The sequence below is a fragment of the Rhinopithecus bieti genome, unplaced genomic scaffold (assembly GCF_001698545.2).
Source record: "Rhinopithecus bieti isolate Rb0 unplaced genomic scaffold, ASM169854v2 scaffold_24390, whole genome shotgun sequence".
Taxonomy (NCBI): Eukaryota; Metazoa; Chordata; class Mammalia; order Primates; family Cercopithecidae; genus Rhinopithecus; species Rhinopithecus bieti.
Genome location: NW_016811706.1, coordinates 1071370 through 1093989, shown reverse-complemented (window position 1 = coordinate 1093989; position 22620 = coordinate 1071370). Strand labels below are relative to the sequence as shown.

Genomic DNA, 22620 nt, shown 5'->3' with positions numbered 1-22620 from the left:
TTATTTTTTTTTTTTTTTTTTTTTTTTTTTTTTTTTTTTTTTTTTTTTTTTGTATTTTTAGTAGAGACGGGGTTTCATCGTGTTAGCCAGGATGGTCTGAATCTCCTGACCTCGTGATCTACCCGCCTCAGCCTCTCAAAGTGCTAGGATTACAGGCGTGAGCCACCGCGCCCAGCCTAAAAAGTCCTCTTTAAGGAGTGCGCACCATCAGCTCCACCTACCTAGGACCCGGGATCACCTCCTCTAAGTTCGAGGTTGCCCCTAAGCCAGGCATAGCCCCATTTTCTCCCTCCCCCTCCCTCTCCCTCCCTTCCAGTCGGCATCGTCTGCTGCCCACACCCCCACATCTCAGCCAGCAGGCCCTCGTTTCCTCGGGCGCTTCGAGGTTTCTATGCCTGGGACGCTCAGCCCAGCAGCTCCTCTGCCAAGCGGTAGAGGAGCCGAGAGTACCAATGCATGCCAGTCGGCTGGACGGCCCCGCCAGGGAGCAGCGCCCCTAGCGCGTGCAGCAGTCGCAAGGGGGCAAAAGCGCGGTGCGCCCACTGGTGACTCTCCAGAACCGCGTAGCACGAGGCCAGGACATCGTTCACCAGCAGCGTCCCGTGCGCTGTGAGCGGCGCGAACACGCCCACGGCTTCCTCCCGCGCCACACGGGCCACGCGCGTTGGCCGAAGCGCGTCCCCGCCGGGCGCCAGCACCGAATCCCCAGCGCGTAGCCGGCGCGCGAACACTGGTGCAAAGTCGCCTGGCGAGGGCGCCGGCCCTCGAGCCGCAAACACCAGGTGCCAGGGTGTGAGCAACAGTTTGCGTGGGGGCCGCTCGGTCTCCACAGCCACAAATGAAGCCCGGCGCTGCAAGTCCCGGTCCAGAAAGAGCAGCACCGGCGTGGGCACCACCCGGCCTGACGCATCGGCAGCCAAAACCCAGTCTCCGCGGTGCAGTTCCCGCAGCCCCTTCCGCTCGCCGCTCCACAGGCGCACAGTTGCATTTCCCGGAAAGCAGCCGCCCGCCCGGACCGCCAGTGAATTATCTGCAGGGAACAACCACAGGGAGGATTGAATCAAGACCAGTGGTTCCAGAATGATGGTACCGAGTCTCAAGGCCAGCGCAGACATCGCCAGTCCTGGACAACACAATTTCCCATTAACCTGACTGGCCCCAACCTGGGCAGAAAAGGAAGGGTGGTTTTCTTTCTTTTCTTTTCCTTTTTCTTCTCTTATTTATTTATTTATTTATTTATTTATTTATTTTGAGATAGGGTCTCCCTCTGTCGCCCAGTAGATGGAGTGCAGTGGCAGCATCTCGGCTCACCGCAACTTCTACCTCCCGGGTTCAAGCGATTCTCGTGCCTCAGTCTCACGAGTAGCTGGGATTACAGGCATGCGCCACCACCCCGGACTAATTTTTGTATTTATAATACAGACGGGATTTCACCATGTTGGCCAGGCTGATCTCGAACTCCTGACCTCAAGTTATCCTCCCGCCTTGGCCTCCCAAAGTGCTGGGATTAGAGGCGTGAGGCACCGCCTCGGCCCCTGGACGGGTGTTTTTCAACACTAAAGCCCGCTTGGTCTCCCCTAGGGTGGCAACAGGACTACTGCAGACTCAGTTTCCCGGAGGGAGCCCCCTTTGGGCGGATTTTACCACCCTCCTCCTACTGTACCAGCTTTGACCGACACGTGGACGTGGTTGCGGGACTCGTAGTAGACCCAGTCGAAGCCGGCTTCCACTGCGAGGCGCGCCAGCAACCCATACTTGTTGCGGTCGCGGTCAGACGTGGTGATGTCCAAAGCACGGCCTTCGTAGTGGAGTGAATCCTGAGCGTGGTGGCCGTCCTCGTCCCAGCCCTCAGTCACTCGTAGGCGCACTCCGGGCCACATGTTCATCACCGCAATGGCCAACGCGTTCACCCGTTCCTTACAACGCTGGCGGGGAATAAAGGAGTCAGTCTCCCCACCACCGCCCTGGGGGCAAAAGGGACCTGGAAAGGACGGTTGATTCTTTGTTATTCCGGCCCCACTCCTCCCCCTCCCAGCTTTTGAGTGTCCTGGAGAAATGAGAATCTGAGTAGATGGTAGTCGCCAATCTGCACTCCGTTCCCAGGGCGTTGTTGGAGAACTGTGGGGTCACCTCTGAGGTTGAGAGGGGATGCCCATACCTACCTCCTTCCCCATTTTTAATGCCCGTCCCTCACCCCTATTGGTTCTGGCACAGCGGCTTAACCTGGGAGAAGGCCAGAGTTGGGAGGGCGAATGGAAGCGTGGTCAGGGAGGGCCTGGTTGCTCCCGGGGAGCCCCTGTTTGAGCCTGGCCCCCGCCCCAGGCACCGGCTCTCCTCCCTCCTCCTGATTCATCTTTTGTTTCATTGCCTTCCCTGGCACCGGGCATCGCTTCCTTCCTTCCTTCCTCCTCCTCCTTTCGGCCCCTAGCATTAACCCCTTCGTGCTCCGGGTGCCCCCTACAGAGGTGCCCAAGAGGAGCTGTGCGGGATCAAGGCTGCTGGAAAAAGGATTGGGGTGGCGGGGGTTGCGCGAAGTACAATGGCCATTCTCCGGGATGACTTAACCGAGCGAGAATCCTGAGCCCAGGCCGGGGACGCGCAGGGAGAAGCGGACTCAGCAGCTCCGGCCACAAAGGCGCTTTTCAGCCGCCCCGGCTCAGGGAGAGGAAAGGGCAGAAAGCCGCGCCCCCCATCCCTGCTCCGTCCGGCTAGGTCCCCTCCCCCCGCGTGGCCAGTCTTCCCAGTTCCAGCTAAGGCTCTGCCAGTCCGGAGAGCCCCCATCTCTCCCATCTCTGCTCTAGATGCAGCCCAGAAGGGCGTGAGAATAGCACCTGAGAATAACGGGATCCTTGCGCGGATCTGGGGAGCCCCCTGCAGGGTGAGAGTGGAGAAGAGGAAAAGAAGCTGCGGCTGTAAGCCTGCACCTGGGGGAGTGAGACCACAGTTATCTTGGCCGCTCCAGCCTGGGAGCGGGAGACCTTGGCGCGCACCATAGCAGGGACACCGCGGGAGGAGGCGCAGAGGGACAGCTTCCTTTTTTTCTTTCCCCTCCGACCTCTCACCTCGGACTTGGTTTCCTCCTAACAGAAGGACACTTTTCCCCTCTCCTTCTCTAGTCGCCTCCACCTCCGCAGAGTTGGGGAGTGGGGGAAAAACAGGAAAAGTGGTAGCTCCTTCCAACTTTGTCGTTTCGTCCCCTAAGGAGGCCCCGAGGCCCTGACCTGCGGGGGCAGCAGCCCAGTGCAGAGCCAACTCAATGGAGGCCTTTTGCAGCCAGGGTGTGGGAGATAAGCAAGACTGAGGGGGCTCCCAGGCCTGTCGGAGCCCCTCCTGAGCCTGTCCCTTGTTCTGCCCACTCTGCTGCAGGTGGCAACCAGAGAAAAGGGTCACAATGTTCCACGGCCAAGGAGGAAAGAAGAAATGCCCCTTTTCCAATCTCTGGGTAGGAGGAAGGCTTCAGGGCAGAAGCAAAAGGAATTCTTTCTCCCCTGGACAGGTTTTCCTAACAAAGTAACCTGGAAAACTATGGCAATTAATCAGAGGAAATCCGTACCCCTCCCTCTCCCCTCACCTCCCCACTCCATACACAATTAGGTGGTGTAATGGAAAGTATATAGGGCTTAGAATCAGGAGTCCTGAATTCTAGTCCCAGCTATGCCACTTTAAATTGTGAGAGTTTAAATTGCTTTTCCTCCTGGGGAAAGTCCAGCTCTCAGATGTAAAATGAGGGTGGCAGTTAGGGTGGGGAGGGTTGGAGGAATGTGATCTCCCAAGTTTTCTTTCAGTTTTAACATTCAAGATCACTGGCCAGGCTGGATGAAGTGGCTCACACCTGTAATCCCAGCACTTTGGGAGGCCGAGTCGAGAGGATCCCTTGAGCTCAGGAGTTCAAGACTAGCCTAGGCAACATGGCAAGACCTCATCTCTACAAAAAATAAAAAATAAATCACTGGCCAGAGGTGGTCCTTCTCTTCCAAGGCATTGCCCACCTCACTCTAGGCTGATTCAGTTCCAGTGCTCAAAAATGGTAGTTGAATTTATCTTAATTATGTAATTCCAAGGAAAGCCCCTGAGATAGGCAGAGCTTGGAAGACTTAGGAGTCCTCTGATTCTCAGGTGGGCCCATTTGTTATTCTCACTGAGGATGACTTTTTACCCCAAGATTGTCGTTTGGACCCTAGGATAGCCCTAGGATAGACCCTAGAATAGATGTGTCCTGGTTCTAGGACGTTTCTCATGCCAAAAGCAATTTCTGCCCAGCCCCTCCTCAGGTACATGGTCTGGTGACCTGACCCTTGGCCACCCCTGTCCCAGTCCTTTTCAGTCTCTTCTTTTCGACCCACAGAGCTTTTCTACAATCAGGTCAGGAGCCAGGCTTCTGTCTGCTGCCTAGCCAGCTCCTGGCCCCCAGCTCACCCCAGCCCTTCCTGCCTAGCTGGGTGGCTGACCCCCGGTCCACGCCTCAGCCATTTCCCGTCTCGCCTGCCGCCATCCTCCTTTCCCCGCCCTCGCTGCCTCTCCCAGCTTCACTCTCACTAGTCAGTCCCTCCTCCCCTCCCCATCCCAGACTCTTCTAGTCAGGATCCCTCCTAACCACTCTGTCCAGCCAGTAAGGATTTTTTTCCCCCCGGGGCTGGTGACAAGGAAGATCTTTAAGGCTAAAGTCTCTGTAGGTGAAGCTGGACTCACCCTCCTGGGCTGCTACAGGAAAACGGAGGAGCTGGCAGTGCCCTGGCTCAGGTAGTGAGAGGCCCTCCTTACCTCCGTCATCAGGCGGTCCGCACCACTGTTCTCCTCATCCTTGAAGATGATGTCGGGGTTGTAGTTGGGCACGAGGTCCCGGAAGCGCTCGGAGCCCCTTGCCACCCTCCCCTCGGCAGGCCCACTGGCGCCCAGGGTCCGCTCGGGCACGCCGGGCACAAATTGCTTGTAGAGTAGCGGCACGAGCTGCTTGCGCGCATAGCGGCGCCGGCCAACCGGCCCCCGGCCCGGCCCGCAGCTCTGGGCTGGCAGCGCCAGAAGTGCCAAGCAGCACAGGGGCAGCAGATTGGTCAGGAGAGCCATGGATACAGCGGACCTGGGCCAAGAGCGAGCGTTCCTGTCCTCACTAACTCTCCTGTCAGTTAGGCATCTCCACAGGCACCAGAGAGGGCAGCAGGCAGAGCTGCCCCCTGAGTGCCCTAGAGCTCTTGTGGCTCCGTGCACCTGGCTGCTGCTAGCTCTGCACACGTGCCCCCCCGGGGGCGGGGGGGCGTCTAGGACCTGCTACTGACGAACCATCATAGCAGGGAAGGAGGGTCGTGGGTGAGTGCCAGCCCAGCCCGTCTCTGCTGCAGGACTCTGGTGCTGCCAGAACTCCCGGACTCCGGACTCCGCCTTAAGTGGCCCCTGGCCCCGCCCTCCGCCCTTCTCCCAAGATCGTCCCACCCCTTCTCACCCGGGCGGGGGATCTAGCCGGTCACTGCTGGTCCATTTTGCGACTGAAGTGTGTCCCATCCTGGAAACCAGGCAAACACCTGCCTAGGAAATCCTTGTAGCTTTACAGTCCTTGGCTGCCTAAACATCTTTCTACCTCCAAGCCTAAACTTGGAACCACACCACCGTCCTCTGATACTCGAATTGGAATTTTTGCTCTCTCAAAGCCTACCCTGGCAGGCCATGCCCTCCGCTGTCATCCAGGAAGTATGGGTTCCAATTTCTGCCCAAGACCAGCCAAGCCCTTTGGGCAGACAACCAGAGCCTCCCTTCTCTGTGGTCCTCCGCAGATCTCCCCAACTTCCATCTCTCCTCACACTCAGCATTAAGCAGGACTGGGAGGTGAGGATACCAGAGGCCCATTTCTCTACTAACTTTACAATCTCCTTTGGAACTTCCCCAGAACCAGGGACAGAGCTTGGTACTTATTGTCTGGTTTAGGACTTCCAACTTTTTTCCCCTTCTCTTCTTTGCCAGGCATCTAATAGCTGCTGCTTTTCAAATGAATAACCTGCCGGTTGGAAGCTGCTGAAGGGCAGTGGACATTCAAAAGTCTTTGTAAGAGGTGAGGATCACTTCCCTTAACTGTCCATCTAGGCACTTCTCCAGCTTTCTCCCTCTCTGGACTCCCGGGGCTCCATTTTCAGCCACTCAGATCTCATCTCAGAGGCACCATATCCAATTTCTTTTGTTCAGAAGTCATTTCTTCAAGAAGCCTTCCTTGATGTCCCAACACTGCCCACCTGTGTTCCCTCAAGAACCAGTACTTAACTGCAGTGGTAGAACAGTATTAGAATTATTTGGCACCTTACTAGACAAAGCAATCTTAAGCACACACATATTTATCATGCATCTCCAAGGTTAAGTGCCTACTCTACAGAAGGGTGCTCTGCAAGTATTTGTGGAATCTACACTTTGTGTTTCATACTCACTCTCCCCTCACCCCACTCTATGGCTAGTACTCATAGCAACTTAGCGTACATTAGAAAAAAACCAGGCCAGGCACAGTGGCTCACTCCTGTAATCCCAACACTTTGGGAGGCTGAGGCAAAGACTGCTTGAGGCCATGAGTTGAAGACCAACCTGGTCAACATAGTGAGACCCCATTTCAAAAAAAAAAATAATAATTAGTGGGTGATGGTGGTACATGCCTGTAGTCTTAGGTACTCAGGAGACTGAGGAAGGAGGATCACTTGGGTCCAAGAGTTCAAGGTTGTAGTGATCTAAGATCATGCCACTGCACTCTAATCTGGGTGACACAGAGAGACCCCCCCCCAAAAAAAAAGATGGCTGGGTGTCGTGGCTCACCTCTGTAATCTCATCATTTTGGGAGGCCAAGGCAGGTGGATCGCTTGAGCTCAGGAGTTCAAGACCAGCCTAGGCAACATGGCAAAACCCCATCTCTACTAAAAATACAAAAATTAGCCACGCATGGTAGCATATGTTTGTTGTCCTAGCTATTCTGGAGCCCGAGCTGGAAGAATGGCTTGAGCCCAGAATGTGGAGGTTGCAGTGAGCTGAGACTATACCACTGCACTCCAGCCTGGGTGATAGAGCCAGATCTTGTCTCACAAGAAAAGAGAAAAAAGAAAAGAAAAAAGCACCCCTTCCTCAAGATGCCCGACTTTTATGAGAAAACTATCATAGTAACTATCCATACAATGACTATGAGGTGAATGGTATCCCTGGAACTTGTGCAATACACAATCTGTATAACTCTAAGTTTTGTGCTCTTACCAGCAGCATAGCACATGGGCTCTTCAAGAAACTGATGACCTCTAGTAAAAAGCCAGGTTCTTCTCTCAGGTAGGAAATGAAAATCCTTGTCAGCCAGCCACTTATTTTACTCTATATCCAATAGTTAAGCCAAGGAGGACAGGGCTGAAGGTGTGAGTGTACCGGGGGAGGTTATCCTACTCCTATGCCCATGTCCTAAGGCCATGGATATAAGGAGTCAGGGGACAAGCCAGCTTTAAGCAAGGCTGAGGATGGAGGAGTTTTCCACTGCCCAACTGCATGGCCTAACACCAGATCCAAGTCCCCAAAGGATGCTAGTAATATAGATGAAGGGGAAGGAAAAGGATGGTGGGCAGGACCCCTCTGCTTCTCTTACTGGGCAGACTCAGGACTGGTGGGAGCAAGGCTGTTCAAATACACACAGAGACAGGCACTTTAAAAAAAACAAAGCAAATCCTGGGATCAACTTTATTGCTGATGGGTGAAGCCTCCTCCTATCCCTAGTCTTTCAGGTGGTCCAAAGCCCCTCCAGGATAGCACAGTGCTTAGGCTCTGCTGGGCCAGAACCAAGGGAGACAATCTATCTCCCGAGCCTGGCCTGGCCCAGTCCTTTCCCTGTCCCCACCCTACCCTATTGCACATCAAATCATGTAAACATGGCTATGGGCATGGCCCAGAACAGCAGTGAGGCAGATTGATGTGTAAACAGATTTGGGACCAGGGGCTAGACCCAGTCACCCAGCTCTACCCCATGCTGAGGCCACAGTTAAGTATGGAAAAGCAGGAGGTCCTGGTCCCAAACTCTGGCTCAGATTATGCAACAGTGCAGATGGCTCTGCTCCCCTCTGCCACCCACCCTCTCAGATTCCAGGTCCTGAGGTCCAGCTAGCTTTGGGCTTCCCTCCAGGCCTAGGCAGCAGATGGCAGTGTCCAGTTTTCTCCCTCCCACCCCCAGCTGGAGGTCACTGGTGCTGGGTCTTCCTAGATGCCCGGGGGAAACCAGAGACGGGCAGTGGCAGTCTGTCCAACCCTGGAGAAGAGGAGGAGATGGGCAGTCAAAAGCAGGTCAAAGGTCCAGTCCGTTAGGGATCAGACAGCCAAGCCACAGAATGTGTGGATGAGGTATGTTACCCACAAAGCAGCAAGCACACCCTCTCCCCTGCTGGGGTGACGGGGTGACCCGTGATCCAGAGTGTCCTAGATAACTACTACCCCCCAACAGCCTGCACCCTCACTCCCTCTCACCGAAGGCCCGGATCAGCTCTGCCCGCACAGCTGCAGTGAAGGTCTTCACCAGACAGAGTGTGGTGAGGCCTGCAAAGGCTGCGTTGTAGAGGAACACAATGTAGAAATTGCCCAGCCAGTTGAAGCGTCCAAAGTCACCCAGCAGGTCAAAGCGAGTGAGCCCTGAAGTACAAAGGCCAGGATGAGAGGTGGGCTCCCCAGGCCCTTTTCTGCTACCAGTCCAACTTTGTGCTGCCTCCTGGTGGCCACATTTCAACACTGCAACTGATAGGTTGGCCTCTCCCAATTCTACTCCGCAAGCTGACTAGTAGTTCGGGACTGTTCAAAGTGTCAGCAGCTAGGCTTGCTTCAACTTCGCTTCCAGAGTCTGGTATCTTCTCCTCCAGTGAGGCCTCCTCTGGCTACCGGTGTTCCCAGGAACTCCCAGGGCCTACTACCTGTTCCTGGGCCTGGAGCAAGCAGTTCACCAAGTTTTTTTAGTAGACAGAACAGTGTGGTTGCTGACCGCTCAGACTGATCAGGCTGCTTTGGTTCATATCCCAACTCCACCACTAACTAGCTGTGTGATCTGGGGCAATTTCCTTAAATTTTCTGTGCCTCAGTTTCCTAAGAATTAAATGAGACAACACACATAAAGCACTGTCTGTGCCAGGCACTATTCTAACATTTACTGGGCCCCTCATAATACTATCATAAATCAAAAAACTCTGCTCCCCACCTGTAAATATTCTTACCTGCATCCAACCTAAAGGAACTAACTGGAAGACCCACAAGCCTACTGTCTTACAAATTATCCTGGCATAAATACAAATGGTAGAGTGGAAATAATATAACGTTAAGAATTAAACAGAACTGTTTTTTGTTTCGTTTAATTTGGTTTTGTCTTAAGACAGGATCTTGCTCTGTTGCCCAGGTTGGAGTGCAGTTGTACAATCTTAGTTCACTGCAGCTTCAAACTCCTGGGCCCAAGCAACCCTCCTGCCTCCGTCTCACACATAACTAGGACTATAGGTGTGCTAATTAAAAAAAAAAACAAAAACACTTTTTTTTTGGGGGGGTAGAGATGGGGTCTCACTATGTTGCTCAAGCTGGTCTAGGACTCCTGGCCTCAAGTGATCCTCCCACTTTGGCCTCCCAAAGTGCTGGGATTACAGGCGTGAACCACTGTGCCTGGATCACAGCTGTTTTTTTTTTTTTTTTTTTGAGAAGGAGTCTCGCAATCGGTCCGCCCAGGCTGGAGTGCAGTGGCCGATGCTCAGCCCTCAACCTGCAAGCTCCGGGCCTCCCCAGGTTTATGCGCATTCTCATGAGGGCGCTGCCTCAGGTGCCGTTGAGTAGCTGGGACGTACAGACGCCCGCCACCTCGCCTGGCTAGTTTTTTGTATTTTTTAGTAGAGACGGGGTTTCACCGTGTTAGCCAGGATGGTCTCGATTTCCTGACCTTGTGATCCGCCCATCTCGGCCTCCCAAAGTGCTGGGATTACAGGCTTGAGCCACCGCGCCCGGCCTTTTTTGTTGTTGTTCTGAGACAGGGTCTTGCTCTGTCACCCAGGCTGGAGTGCAGTGGTACCATCTTGGCTCGCTGCAACCTCCACCTCCCAAGCTCAAGCAATTCTCATGCCTCAGCTACCTCCCAAGCTCAGCAATTCTCACACCCCAGCTGGGATTACAGGCATGTGCCACCATACCTGGCTAATTTTTAAATTTTTCATAAAGATGGGGTTTCACCATGTTGGCTAGCCTGGTCTTGAACTCCTGGCCTCAAGCCAATCCGTCCACCTTGGCCTCCCAAAGTGTGGGATTACAGACGTGAGCCACCAGGCCTGGCCCCAGAACTGATTTAAATATGAAATCATATATAAAACACAGAGGGTGATGTGGTATTTAGGGGGAGGTAGGAGGGCGGTTGTTACCTCTGCAGCTCACATACTACCTTGGGGTGAACTAGTTACATTCTCGAACTTTTTTTTTTTTTTTTTGAGATGAAGATTCGCTCTTGTTGCCCAGGCTGGAGTGCATGGCACGAGCTCAGCTCACTGCAACCTTTGCCTCCTGGGTTCAAGTGATTCTCCTGCCTCAGCTTCCTGAGTAGCTGGGACTACAGGCATGCGCCACCACGCCTGGCTAATTTTGTATTTTTAGTAGACACGGGGTTTCTCCATGTTGGTCAGGCTGGTCTCGAAATCCCAGCCTCAGGTGATCCGCCCGCCTTGGCCTCCCAAAGTACTGGGATTACAGGCACAAGTCACTGCGCCCAGCCACTCTTGAACTTTTTAACCAGTTAATTATAGATATAGCTTTCAAGGCAGGAGAAGGAATGAGTATATTATCTGACACCCCAGTGTAGAGAAAGCACTAGCCTGGGGTTCAGGAGACAAGGGTCCTAGACTGACTTGACTTTGCCTCAAACTAGCTGTATAATCTGGGTCAATCAGGTAGCTTCTCTGTTCATCATTTTTCAAATAGGCACATTTACTAGATTACTCACCCAGGAGAAAGATTTAGAAAAAAGTGTGCTCCCCGACCAAAAGTAGAAGTAAATGAGAGAGGCAGTAGCAAATGTAAAAAGTATGTACTTTGCGCTGGGCGCGGTGGCTCACGCCTGTAATCCCAGCACTTTGGGAGGCCGAGGCGGGCGGATCACGAGGTCAGGAAATCGAGACCATCCTGGCTAACATGGTGAAACCCCGTCTCTACTAAAAAAATACAAAAAACTAGCTGGGCGAGGTGGCGAGCGCCTGTATTCCCAGCTACTCGGGAGGCTGACGCAGGAGAATGGCGTGAACCCAGGAGGCGGAGCTTGCAGTGAGCTGAGATCCGGCCACTGCACTCCAGCCTGGGCGACAGAGCAAGACTCCGTCTCAAAAAAAAAAAAAAAAAAAAAAAAAGTATGTACTTTGCGGCAACAGTACCCTGAAGCTCAGTGTAGGCACTTTAAAGAGCCTCGCTTTCCTCATCTGTATAATGCGGATAATACCTACTCACGGGTTTGTTGTGGGAATTAGAGAAAGCATGTAAATAAAGTGCCTGCTTTACATCAGTAAGTACTCAAAAAAACCCAATTCCTTTATTTCCTCCTTTCAGTACTTACCTAGGGTTCGAGAGAAGACAGGAAGCGCTGAGCTTAGGACCAGGAGACAGACACAGTTCCCAATTATCTGGGTGGAAGCAGGGAAAGGAGTGGTGAGGGTGGAAGAGCTGCAGGCACCTAGTGCCCATCCACACCCCGCAGGAGGCTTCCCTTACTCCCTCCCAGCTACCTGCGTCATGGCGGTGTCATGCCATCTGGGCCGCAGGCTCCGGAAGAGTGGAGAGCTATAGAAGCCCACAACCGAGGACACCATTAGGTAACTGCCACTGCATTAAGGAAGAACTGGCTGGCTCCTAAGAATTAATAACTCATCTCAAAGGGAACAGAGCTCTCTCTCAGCCCACTTTTTATTTGTTTATTTGCTTATTTATTTATTTATTTATTTATTTATTTATTTTTGAGACAGGATCTCACTTTGTCACCCAGGCTGGAGTGCAGTGGTGCGATTTCAGCTCCCAGTGCCTTGACCTTCTGGGCTCAAGCGATCTTCCCACGTCAGCCTCCCACATAACTGGGAATGCAAGCACGCACCACCACGCCCGGCTAATTTTTTGTATTTTTTGTAAAGACCAGGTTTCACCATGTTGCTCAGGCTAGTCTTGAAATTCTAAGCTCAAGAAATCCACCCGCCTCAGCCTCCCAAAGTGCTAGGATTAGCACTGTGTGAGCCACTGCATCTGGCTTCTTTTTTATTTTCTTCTGATCAGATTCTACTGAACCACCAGCTCTCCTTTCAAAATTAAGTATTTTCCTTCTTTCTGAACCCGAGGTTGATGAAAACTTGCCCCATTTCCCATCAGTGTTGCTTAGAGTCCCAAAGGAGACAAAGTCCAAGAAGTGCTGTCTAGAGTCCCAGGAGACAGGTTTTTGTATTCCAGAAGGATACAAGATGAGTACAACCTGAACGACGGCACCAAAGGAGCCCAGCTTGGAGAAGGAGACCTGGCCTAAGGAGGCACCCTGAGGAGTGGGGCAGTGTCACTGTGAGCATTCCCCACCATCAGCACTACCCGGCACCCAGCCTTCCCACTGTCCTCAGCTTCTGCCTCCTCTCCCCAGCTGTTCTTAGGCCCTCCCCAAAGGATATGGTGGGAGGGCAGCCTGGTACCTGCATGCCTCGGGGCATGGCAGCCTCATCGATGAGCAGCTCCAGGATGTGGATGGCCACAATGAGCACAGACAGGCCCTGTGTGAGGCAAGGTCAGACTCCCATCCCACCCCAGACCACAGCTCGACCCAGAGCTAAAGGAATGGGCAGAGACTCTGGTCCAACATTTCCAGTTTCCAAGACTAGCTCCGCTTCCAATGAGCTGTATGGGACCTCATCAAAGCTGTTATTAGCAACAGAGTGCCTTTGAGGACATTATAAGATACATCTCCTCTAGGTGGATGGATTGCAAAAAGGATAAATAGCAAAAGGCATCTCTCTTCTTCCAACTGATAAGATATATTCTTGAGTCCATAGGGGAATCGACTGCTTATTCTCATGCCAGGGCAAACCTGCACAACTACTCACTGGTCCTGTGTGACCTTGGGCAAGTCACTCAACTCTGTCTCTTCATCTACAAAATGAGGATTGATGTGCTCAACATTTGTGCTCAGCACAGGCAGGACATAAAAGCAGGCACTCAGTGAGAAGCAACCACTATTACTGATGATAACCAGGTCCCCTCATCGCCTCCCCTCTCCCTGAGAAGGCCTCGAGTACTGAGGGTCCACTCCCCACCTCTAGGGCTGGTATACCCACCGTCAGCACCAGCAAGCACAGCATAGCCAGGGGGTAGCCCAGGTTCCGTTGCCAGGCTGAAGCCTTCCGCCGCTTCTCTGTGCAGGGATGGGAGGCTGTCAGCAAGCACCTGGAACCAGGGGCTACTCTCCTTGGGGAAACCCAGGTATCCCAAGCCCTACCAACCCACATACCCAGCAGGACCCTCTGTGTCTGCAGAGCCAGGAGCTGTCTGTGTAGCAGCTCCATGTCTAAAGGCAGCCAGCAGGAAGTAGGATCTGAGGGCAGAGAAGATGGTGTTGCTCCCAAGTCGGGCAGTCTCTGCCCAGGCCAAGCCCACCACCCCATCAGGGAAGAACTGCAACTCACTACAGATCCTGCGGGTCAGGGCTGCCTCCTCAAAGGCTGAGCAGTACAGCTGCTCCTCCAGGTCTTCCAGCAACTAGGGGCAGGGGAAAGGAAGAGACTAACTTTCAGAGGCTCCCTGACCCAAAGGCCCCAGGAGAACCCTGTTCTTCCCAGGGCTCCCTAGTCTCAGGCCTCCCCCAAACCCTCATTCACCACTCTGTGGGTTTCATTGTTTGGTTCCAGCTCTGCAGGAAGCTCACCCTGCAGGATCAAAGAGCAAGGAATACCACATACCCGGGGCTTGACCAGCAGCTTCCCAGTGACGGAGAACATGCGGGCGAGACCCAGTGGAGTACACACTGTGAGAACAAGAGCCAGTCACCTGCCAGACCCTGCTCTCCACCCCTTGCCTAACTAACATGCCCCTCCATTCCCCCTCCTTCCAGCCTGGTTACTCTGGTCCAAGGACCCTACCCATTCCCTCCCAGACCCTGTACACTCACCCAGGAGCAGCAGAACCCCAAGGAAGGAGATGCATGAGTAGAGGTAGGGGAGATAGTACTCCCAGAAGTCTAAGGATAAAAAAAAAAGAGGGGTGTCAGCTCATCTCTTCTTGCTTACTGGGGGCTGACAGGCCTCAGAGTCTAGACAAGGGCACAGTCCCCACAGGGGTTAGGCAAGTAATACAAATGAAGAAAGCCGGCCAGCATCAGCAGAAGAGGGAATGGCAGGGCCTATAACAAACTGGAGATCCTAACCCCTAACTAAAGGGTATAACTGCTATTTGGCCCCCATCACCAGGGACTAATGTAGCCAGATCTTCTCCTTGTCAAGCAAAGTTAGATATCTGGATATTAATATGAAACCTCCCAATTTAAAATGTTAGCAACTGAAGAATATATATTTTAAAAACCATTGCATAGGCCAATGAAACATTTCTGCAAATTGGATTTGGCCAGATGTCTATCAGTTTGAAACTTCAGTCAAAGGGAGAAGGTGCCAACCTTTTCCACTTTAGTGGGTTACAGTCATTCCAGGCAGATGGACATGGGCCAACTGAAAAGCCACACAGCCTGGAGGAAGCTGGGCCACTCACCATAGAGTGACTCTCTGCTGGCCTTGTTGTTATCCACAATGGCTGATGCCACCCACACCATACCTAGCACCAGCAGAGTGAGGAGCATCAACATCACCACTGTCTCATAGACCCGGCCCAGGACACCCTACAGAAGGAGGCAACAGGTGAAGGAGGTTAACATCAGGGCAGTGTGGGGATGGAAAGACATCGGAGATGGCGGCCAGCCTGCGGGAACCAGAGAGGTCTGGATTCAGGAGGTAAGAGAGAGGGTTTCCCTCTTATTCTGCTAAGTTGCTCTGTCTTCCCACTCCCCAGTCTAAGGTCACCCCACATACCAGGTGTTCTTCATTTGCATCTCCTTTTCCCAGACCCATTCCTTGTTGTTGTCTGCTCTGGGAGGCTGACCTCTGAGGTCTGCATCCCACAAGCTCTTTGCCCTCTAGTTTCGCATCCAACAGCAGAATGGAAGGTAGAAAAGGGGTGAGGGTATGTTTCCTGTGAGTCCTCCCACATCTGCCACCATGGTTTTGGCAGTGATTATGACACTAAGACAACAGCTCCTCTCTGGGCAGCTTCACATCCCTGGCTTCAGCTATTAGTGGGTTCTAGAAACTATTTCCTCCCTTTGTCTCTACAGGCCTAAGGGTGGTAATGACTTCCTACTGTCACTAGAGCCTCAAACTTCCTTTAACTAAACCTCTGCAAATAGCCTCTTTATTAAAATCTCTTCAGTTGAACCATGTGTGTGGAATTCCGTTTCCTGCCTGGATACATATCCCCTACTTACCTTTCTGGAGCCAGCAAAGCCCTCGGACTCAGTGAAGAAATATGCAAAGGGCATGAGGAAGATGAGGGACAGGTTGGAGAAGAGAAAAACAAGGTTCCAGAGGCCTAGAGCAAAAAAGGAAAAGCAGAGATGGTCAGTAAAGGGAGGGGCAACTGACAGGAGACTGACCATTTGCAGGAGAAGCGGAGAGGGAAGGTGCGACACATGACTGATTGGCCCACAGCTGCCTGAGTCTGCCCGACTCTATCTGCTCTCTGCTCCCTATCCCCACCCCAAGCTGCCTCTAGGAGCCACAAACCATGGATGAGGGAGCCGTTGAGCCACTGGATGTAGTAGTTCCGAGGCAAGGAGAGTAGCACCTCATTGCTGATGATGGAGAAGGGCAGGAGCAGGACAGCACCCAGGGCAATTGCCAGGGTAAAGGTGCACAGCTCGAGCCTGGGCAGAGAAGGGGAGAGTGTCCTTGCTTAGCTCAGCACTCACTACGCTGTGCTGGAGAAGTTCCATTTGTCCTGAGGGCACCTGTGGCTTCCACAATCAGCCGTAGCAATGACAGAGCTAAGGAAGGAGCCGTCCAGCTGGGGTTCTACCCACTGCCGGCCCGCCCTAGCCCTTTACCTCCAGGGAAGCCCCAGCTCATGGGATGGGCACAGCTTCGGGCATTCATGGGAAGCTGGTCACCTGCCATGTCACATACCCAGCTGTCCCCAGGAATGTGGTCCTCCCATACATGCCTATAAGTTATGCCAGGTAGGATACCAAAGCTAGGGGGCCTGGCTTCTCTTCTTTACTCAGGGATATGGATTTCTGAGCTTACTTCTTTTTGCCCAGATAAGCACAGGGTCATCCCATGTGGCTATGCCCCGCACAAAGGCATGAGGGCAAAGGAGGACAAGGGGAAACTGAAACCTAGCTTCATAGCCAAGGTCTATGCCCTGGGCTGCATACACTGAAGAGGGGCACTTCTATCTCGTTGGTCCATCAAGGGTGGAGGGCTGCCTTCTGATCTACTGACTCAGAGGAGTCATCTCTCCATCTTTCTCTGTATGTGCTAGTGAACATTGGCAGCCTGGAATATGGGCCTTCCTCTCAGAACCAAGCATGCCCCTCCCTCAGGGGTTCCCATCTTCCCCACACCCTGCTCCTTTTCCATCAATCTGCATCCCCACTCTGGTTGCTGGGAGGTGAAGCCAAGCTGGAGCCATTTCTGGTGACTCAGGCCCCAGTGGATGTTCCTGGCCATGAGGCTCCCACAAGCTCCTGGCCTAACCAGGAAGACAGGAACAGCAGCTTTTCTGAGCGTCCCCAGGGTGAGGTAAAGCCGGAAGCCAGAAATGGGGTGGAAAAAGAAACTCTGTCTTCACTGTGTGAGACTTCCCCCTTCTCCCTCCAGCTCTAGGCCTCCCTAGATCCCAGTTCCTAAAGACCACTGGTGTTAGGTGCTGAGGCAGGGACACTTACGCAATCTTGTTGACTGTGGCATCTTCATCATCCACTGTAAGAGACAGAGGCACGGGGAAGAGGCAGGACATCAGGGGGCAGTTCTGAGGCCGTAAGTATTACAATGTGCTCCCCGCCCCATCCCTGCCCCCTCAAAGAAGGCAGAGCTGAACAGAAGGCTCCAGGAGACCACACATTATGAACTCCATAGCCTATTCTGCAGTCAAGGTGGCAGCTTAAAAATCAGTGGTCCCAGGTAAGAGAATGCAGGCCAGACATTCCTATACTTCTTTCCTCCTCCCTAGATCTCTCCCATCACAGGTTCCTCTTTATATGCTCAAAATATTAATATAATAAACAACTAGTCTGTGAGGTTGGTTACATCAGTGGCTGGGTCTAGGAAAGGGAAAAGAAGAGGGGGAAGGGAGATTCACAGAGAAGGTCCCCAAGGGAATTACTCTAGGGTAGCTGCCTTGTTGGGTGGGGACTCATCCTGAGCCATCCTGAGAGGGGGAAAGGCTGGGGCTAGAAACTGGGGCAAGTGTGCCCCCACCTCCAATTACACAATGTCTAGGGAAGGAAAGCTGCAATCTGAGCATACTCTGACTCCCCATAAAGAGAAAGGCCACCATCACCAGGTGCCCCAGTCATCAGGGAGGTCTCTGGTCCTGGCTGTGGGAGCACTAGGAGAGAAGATGACACAGAGACTGTGCCCGTAATGACAATCACCCGGCAGTTGCTCACTTCAGGTTCACAAAGGGCTTTCACATTAACCATCTCCTTTGGTCCACACAATGGAGTAGGTAGACATTGCTATGCCCATTTTGTAGGATGAAACTGAAGATCAGAAATGTTATATGACTTGCCCAGAAGACACTTCCATCTAGCTGCCCTTGCCCCTGTCTGTGCAGAAAGGGAGGCTGAAGAGGCAAAGGATCCAGAACAGCCCCACACAGCCACTGCTCCTTTCCCAGTGGGCGCCATAGGCCCATTCCCCTGAGGCTGGTCCATGGCAAATGGAACTCTGGCAGGAGGGAGGGAAATCACAGTACCTGTGGTGAACTCAGCAGGCTTCTTAAAGCGGGTCAGGAAGATGTGGCAGAGGATGTACAGTGTTGCAAACAGAAGTGTTGAGATCTGTAGCAGAATGTGAGCTGGGATGAGAAGCTCTAACCTTTAGCATATTCCACAGCCAAGGGCCTCTCTGTTAATTCCATGGCCATTACTTCCTTAAGATAAGGCTCCATACTTCCAGGGGTTTCATCTGGAAGTATATTCTGTTCTGATCCCCCAAGTACTTCCTTCTAGTCAGAGCCCCAGGGGCCTCGAAGAAGGGCCAGACAGGGGCTGCCCCATGCACCTGGGGAAACAGTACCATGCCCAGCCCTACAAGGACTTCACTGGGAGAAAGTAGCTTCAGCCCAACTCTGGTTGGTAAATGGGCAAAGAAAACTCCTAGAAATGCACAAGCACACACATTTCAAACCAGTTACAGAACCAGAGGGAATTTACTCTGAGCACATTATTGGGAAGGGAAGCAGGTTTGAGGGGAGGAAGATGTCTGCATTGTCCTGGCACCCCATCACTACCCTACCCTCCTACCTCCACCCACACTGGTGCCTTGACCCAAAGTAGGTGTCATGTTTCTAGACCAAGTCACAACTTCTATTCCATGCTTATTCAGGGGCCTGAAAGATCAGGTCTGCTGGGCCAAACCAGAGCCTCATTTAATCCTCTACCCCTAACAGTGGGCTTTAGCTAGGGCCCAATATCTAGTGTTTCTACAGTTGGCTAGACTGCCAAGTGACAGTGATGGCGGAACTCGGCCACGTTAATCTGCATATTCATTCCTACTCTACTCCAAGTAAGCTTCTACTGCCCAGAGGAGGAGTCATTGGCCAGCTTGGCTCTATAATCAAGAACAGAGAATCTCGACCAGGCACAGTGGCTCACGCCTGTAATTCCAGCACTTTGGGAGGCCAAGGCAGGTGAATCAATTGACGTCAGGAGTTTGAGACCAGCCTGGCCAACATGGTGAAACCCTGTCTTTACTAAAAATACAAAAATTGGGCTGAGCACGGAGGCTCACGCCTGTAATCCCAGTACTTTGGCAGGCCGAGGTGGGAGGATCATGAGGTCAGGAGTTCGAGACCAGCCTAACCAACACAGTGGAACCCCTCGTCTCTACTAAAAATACAAACATTAGCTGAGTGTGGTGGTACGTGCCTGTAATCCCAGCTACTCAGGAGGCTGAGGCAGGAGAATCAATTGAATTCGGGAGGTGGAGGTTGCAGCGAGCCGTGATTGCACCACTGCACTCTAGCCTGGGTGACAGAGCAAGACTCCGTCTCAAAAACAAACAAACAAAAAATTACAAAAATTGGCTGGGCGTAGTGGCTCATGCCTATAATCCCAGCACTTTTGGAGGCCAGTGCGGGAGGATCACGTGGTCAAGAGATCGAGGCCATCCTGGCCAACATGGTGAAACCCCATCTCTACTAAAAATACAAAAATTAGCCAGGCGTGGTGGCATGCACCTGTAGTCTCAGCTACTCGAGAGGCTGAGGCAGGAGAATTGCTTGAACCCAGGAGGCGGAGGTTGCAGTGAGCCGAAATTGTGCCACTTTACTCCAGCCTGGCGACAGAGACTCAGTCTCAAAAAAAAAAAAAAAAAAAAACAAAACAAAACTGTGTGTGGTGGCAGGTGCCTGTAATCCCACCTGCTCGGGAGGCTGAGGCACAAGAATCACTAGAACCTGGGAGGCGGAGGTTGCAGTGAGCAAAGATCATGCGACTGCGCTCCAGCCTGGGCGACAGAGTGAGACCAGGTCTCAAAAAAAAAGGGCCAGAGAGTATCAAGAAAAGAAGTTATTGTGTTTGAGATATGCCAAGAAGACAGGATCAGTCTCATGGGTCTTCCAGTCTCCAGAAAGGGGTGACCCCACAGGGAATACACATACAGTTATCTATACGAGGAAAGAATCCACAGAGATGCAGGAGAGCCATCGATCTAGAACAAAGTCATAGCTTTTGACATTAGGGAAGCAGAATAGAAGGAGCCACTCAGATTGTAGCTGCAAGATTTTTACAGCCTGTGTTCTGCCCTGGGCTTGCGTAATAGCCAGGAAGGTGGGAGGGCTCAAAAGGTCAGGCTGGAGTTCCACGCAGTTCCAAGAGGCTAGGTTGCGCTTCAGCCCCTGGATGAGAGCCAGGTGGGGGAGGCACCATAAATCTTCAGGCTACCCTTAGCCAGCACCGATGTTCTCAGCTCATGGGACTAAAGGATGGGGGAGACATCCAGGAGGCTGCTTCTGTCCAAGGTCTCATCCCTCCCTGTTCTCTAGGAATGTGAGCCTCCTGCCTGACACTGTCTCAAGACCTGGCTGTGCCTCTGCAATATGCCCAACCCACCATGTGGACTGTCCACCAAGAAACACACAAGGAAGGCTTGCCGAAAGCAAACTTCTACTGGAGTTGCACACTCAGACTAATATACTTTCCTGTCCTCACAGATAAGAGCAGACCTAATTATGTCCTGGCTCAATTTACCCTACCTCCAATAGGCTGCCCAGGGCTGGCTAGAGCCCAGCCTGAGAAAAATGAAGGGAATGACCCCAACACTGGGTTCCCCCACTTACTAACATTTCTTTCTGTTTTCCCAAACCATTCCCTTTCCATTTACTATTTGGAGATGAGGGTTGCCCTGGGGAGCTCTGGAGAAGGAAACAGAGGAGAAAGGAGAGAGGTAAGAATTCAAAGCAAGGCTGAAGAAGATATGACTCCCTAAGCTCCACTGGGTACCCCTACCCCAGAATTGAGGAGCCCACTTCTCTGCGGCTGGTTCAGCTGCCGCTCTAAGTGGCAGGGATGGCGTAAGGAACAGCAGCCAGATACCCTCTGAAGCCCTGGGAGGACAACTTACTGGGGAAACCCCGGAATAGCTGAGAGGCTGGGAACCCAGCCTTGCAGGGTTTCAAACAAACACTAATGAGAAAGAAGAAAGACGGGGGGATACTTGGATACTTGGTTGTTCCTCATCTCTACATATTAGGATCCACCCTAGTAAGACTCCTTTCTTCCAAAGCAGGAGATGACCCGCCAAGTCCCCAGGTTCCTCCTGTCTGCCATCCCTACACCTCCCCTCTTTTCTGGAATCAAGCTCAGAGTGACGATTTCTCCCCTTCATCCAACGTCAGCTGGGTTTGCCCTCAACCCCGTTTGAGAAGCAAACCCATCCTTCCCCTATTATCAGACTAAGGCGGACTCCGCAGGCTCTCAGACGGGCTGGGTGAGGGGTGGGAGGGAGGGGCAGGGAGGGGCGTGTTGGGGAGGAACGGAAACGACGGCCTTTGTTTACCGCTCAGGGACCCAGCTGATCCCATCTAGGGGATCTCTAGCCGGGCACCCGCCCTTCTTCCCGGATGGAGGCCTCCGTCGCCCACCGCTGGCCCAGGCATGATTTGACGGCGCTCTGAGACCAGGTGGGCTCGGACCCCAACCCACCCCTCTCCCGCAACCCCCGCTTCTCCCCGCCGGGGCCCCGCACTCACAATGCACTCGCGGATCCTCTCGTGGAATAGCTGTTCTCGCACGGATAGCACTTCGTAGTCAGGTGCTTCCATACTCTGCTCAGCATGACTGGAGCCGGGGTGCCTCCGGGCCCGGGGAGGACAAGCGGGGAGGAAGCCGCCGCCGCCGAGCACCCGGACCCAGTGTAGGAGCCTTTCCTCGCAGCCTGCAACAGAAACTCGGGGCAGTCTGGGGCTCAGATACAGCCGTCCGGATGCCCCACCCTTAAAGGGGCAGGCACCACCCGCCTCGTTTTAAAGGGCTCTGTCCTTCCTTTGCTCCCTTCCCTTTAAGGTCGGGTCGCGCTCACGTTTCAACGCAAACACCCGCCACTAGGCTTGCTACGAGGAAGCGCCGCTGAGGTTCCATCTTTTTAAGAGATCTGGTGACGACACAAGGGGTGGGCGGGTTCCTTCCATGGGGAGGAACTCATTGGCTCCTGGAGAGCTGCCGCTCATCGCTGGAGGAGCGCTGATAGGCTCGCCCTGTGGAGGAAGGCGGGATCTTTTGGGCCTACCGCTGCCGATTCTAACTGAGCAACTGTCTCTCTTATCTGGGAAAAGTGACGGTTCCTGGATTTTAGTAGCAGCCAAGATGTTAGTTTGACCTTGGTTAAATGAACCATTTGAATCAGGCCAGCCAGGCAGGATGTGAGGGCACCCTAGGGGTTCTGAAAGGTACCTCTGCCCAGTAACCGATGTTCTGCGGTGGCATTTTCTGTGTGTTTGCGTTGAGGTGCCCCTCCCCACACCCCCACCCCGGTTTCCCGCCGCCAGGGGTTTTCACTCCATCATTTTTATGGAAGGCCTAGTGTGTGCTAGAACAAATACTGAAAAATACTGGAGAGAGGACTACAGAAATACCCTGCAACTTTGTGAAGAAATGCCCACAAGGATCACTGAAGAGTGGGACTGAGTCAAACATTAGCTAACCATTTACTATGTGCCATTCACTGTATAGTCGTTATCTCAGCCATGTTACCCAGGCTGATCTCGAACTCCTACCCTCAAAGTGCTGGGACTCCCAAAGTGCTCGGATTACAAGGCGTGACCCACCCAGCCTATTATCTCATTTATTTTATTTTATTTTATTTTATTTTATTTTATTTTATTTTATTTTATTTT

At 52.8% G+C, this 22620-nt stretch overlaps 2 protein-coding genes across 3 annotated transcripts; both read right to left on the bottom strand.

The window, feature by feature from the left end:
• Positions 1 to 111: 111 nt before the first annotated feature.
• On the bottom strand, positions 112 to 6140 carry DHH (desert hedgehog signaling molecule). The gene is made up of 3 exons (XM_017894834.1): positions 4762 to 6140; positions 1664 to 1925; positions 112 to 1030 (listed from the first exon to the last, which is right to left on the bottom strand). The coding sequence occupies exons 1-3, from the start codon at positions 5062 to 5064 to the stop codon at positions 405 to 407; spliced, it is 1191 nt and encodes a 396-aa protein (XP_017750323.1). The 5' UTR covers positions 5065 to 6140; the 3' UTR covers positions 112 to 404.
• A 1161-nt stretch (positions 6141 to 7301) lies between these two features.
• Positions 7302 to 21894, bottom strand: LMBR1L (limb development membrane protein 1 like). Of its 2 annotated transcripts, XM_017894775.1 has the most exons (17): positions 21478 to 21894; positions 17980 to 18064; positions 16949 to 16982; positions 15786 to 15925; positions 15488 to 15591; positions 14719 to 14845; positions 14126 to 14194; positions 13917 to 13981; positions 13644 to 13716; positions 13469 to 13552; positions 13296 to 13372; positions 12657 to 12734; positions 12435 to 12508; positions 11718 to 11808; positions 11549 to 11615; positions 8458 to 8619; positions 7651 to 8242 (listed from the first exon to the last, which is right to left on the bottom strand). In XM_017894775.1, the coding sequence occupies exons 1-17, from the start codon at positions 21547 to 21549 to the stop codon at positions 8175 to 8177; spliced, it is 1470 nt and encodes a 489-aa protein (XP_017750264.1). In that variant the 5' UTR covers positions 21550 to 21894; the 3' UTR covers positions 7651 to 8174. The 2 variants fall into 2 exon arrangements, with proteins under 2 accessions (XP_017750265.1, XP_017750264.1); XM_017894776.1 differs by lacking the exons at positions 17980 to 18064; positions 21478 to 21894 and adding an exon at positions 17563 to 17963 and having other exon boundaries at positions 7302 to 8242.
• Positions 21895 to 22620: the final 726 nt, after the last annotated feature.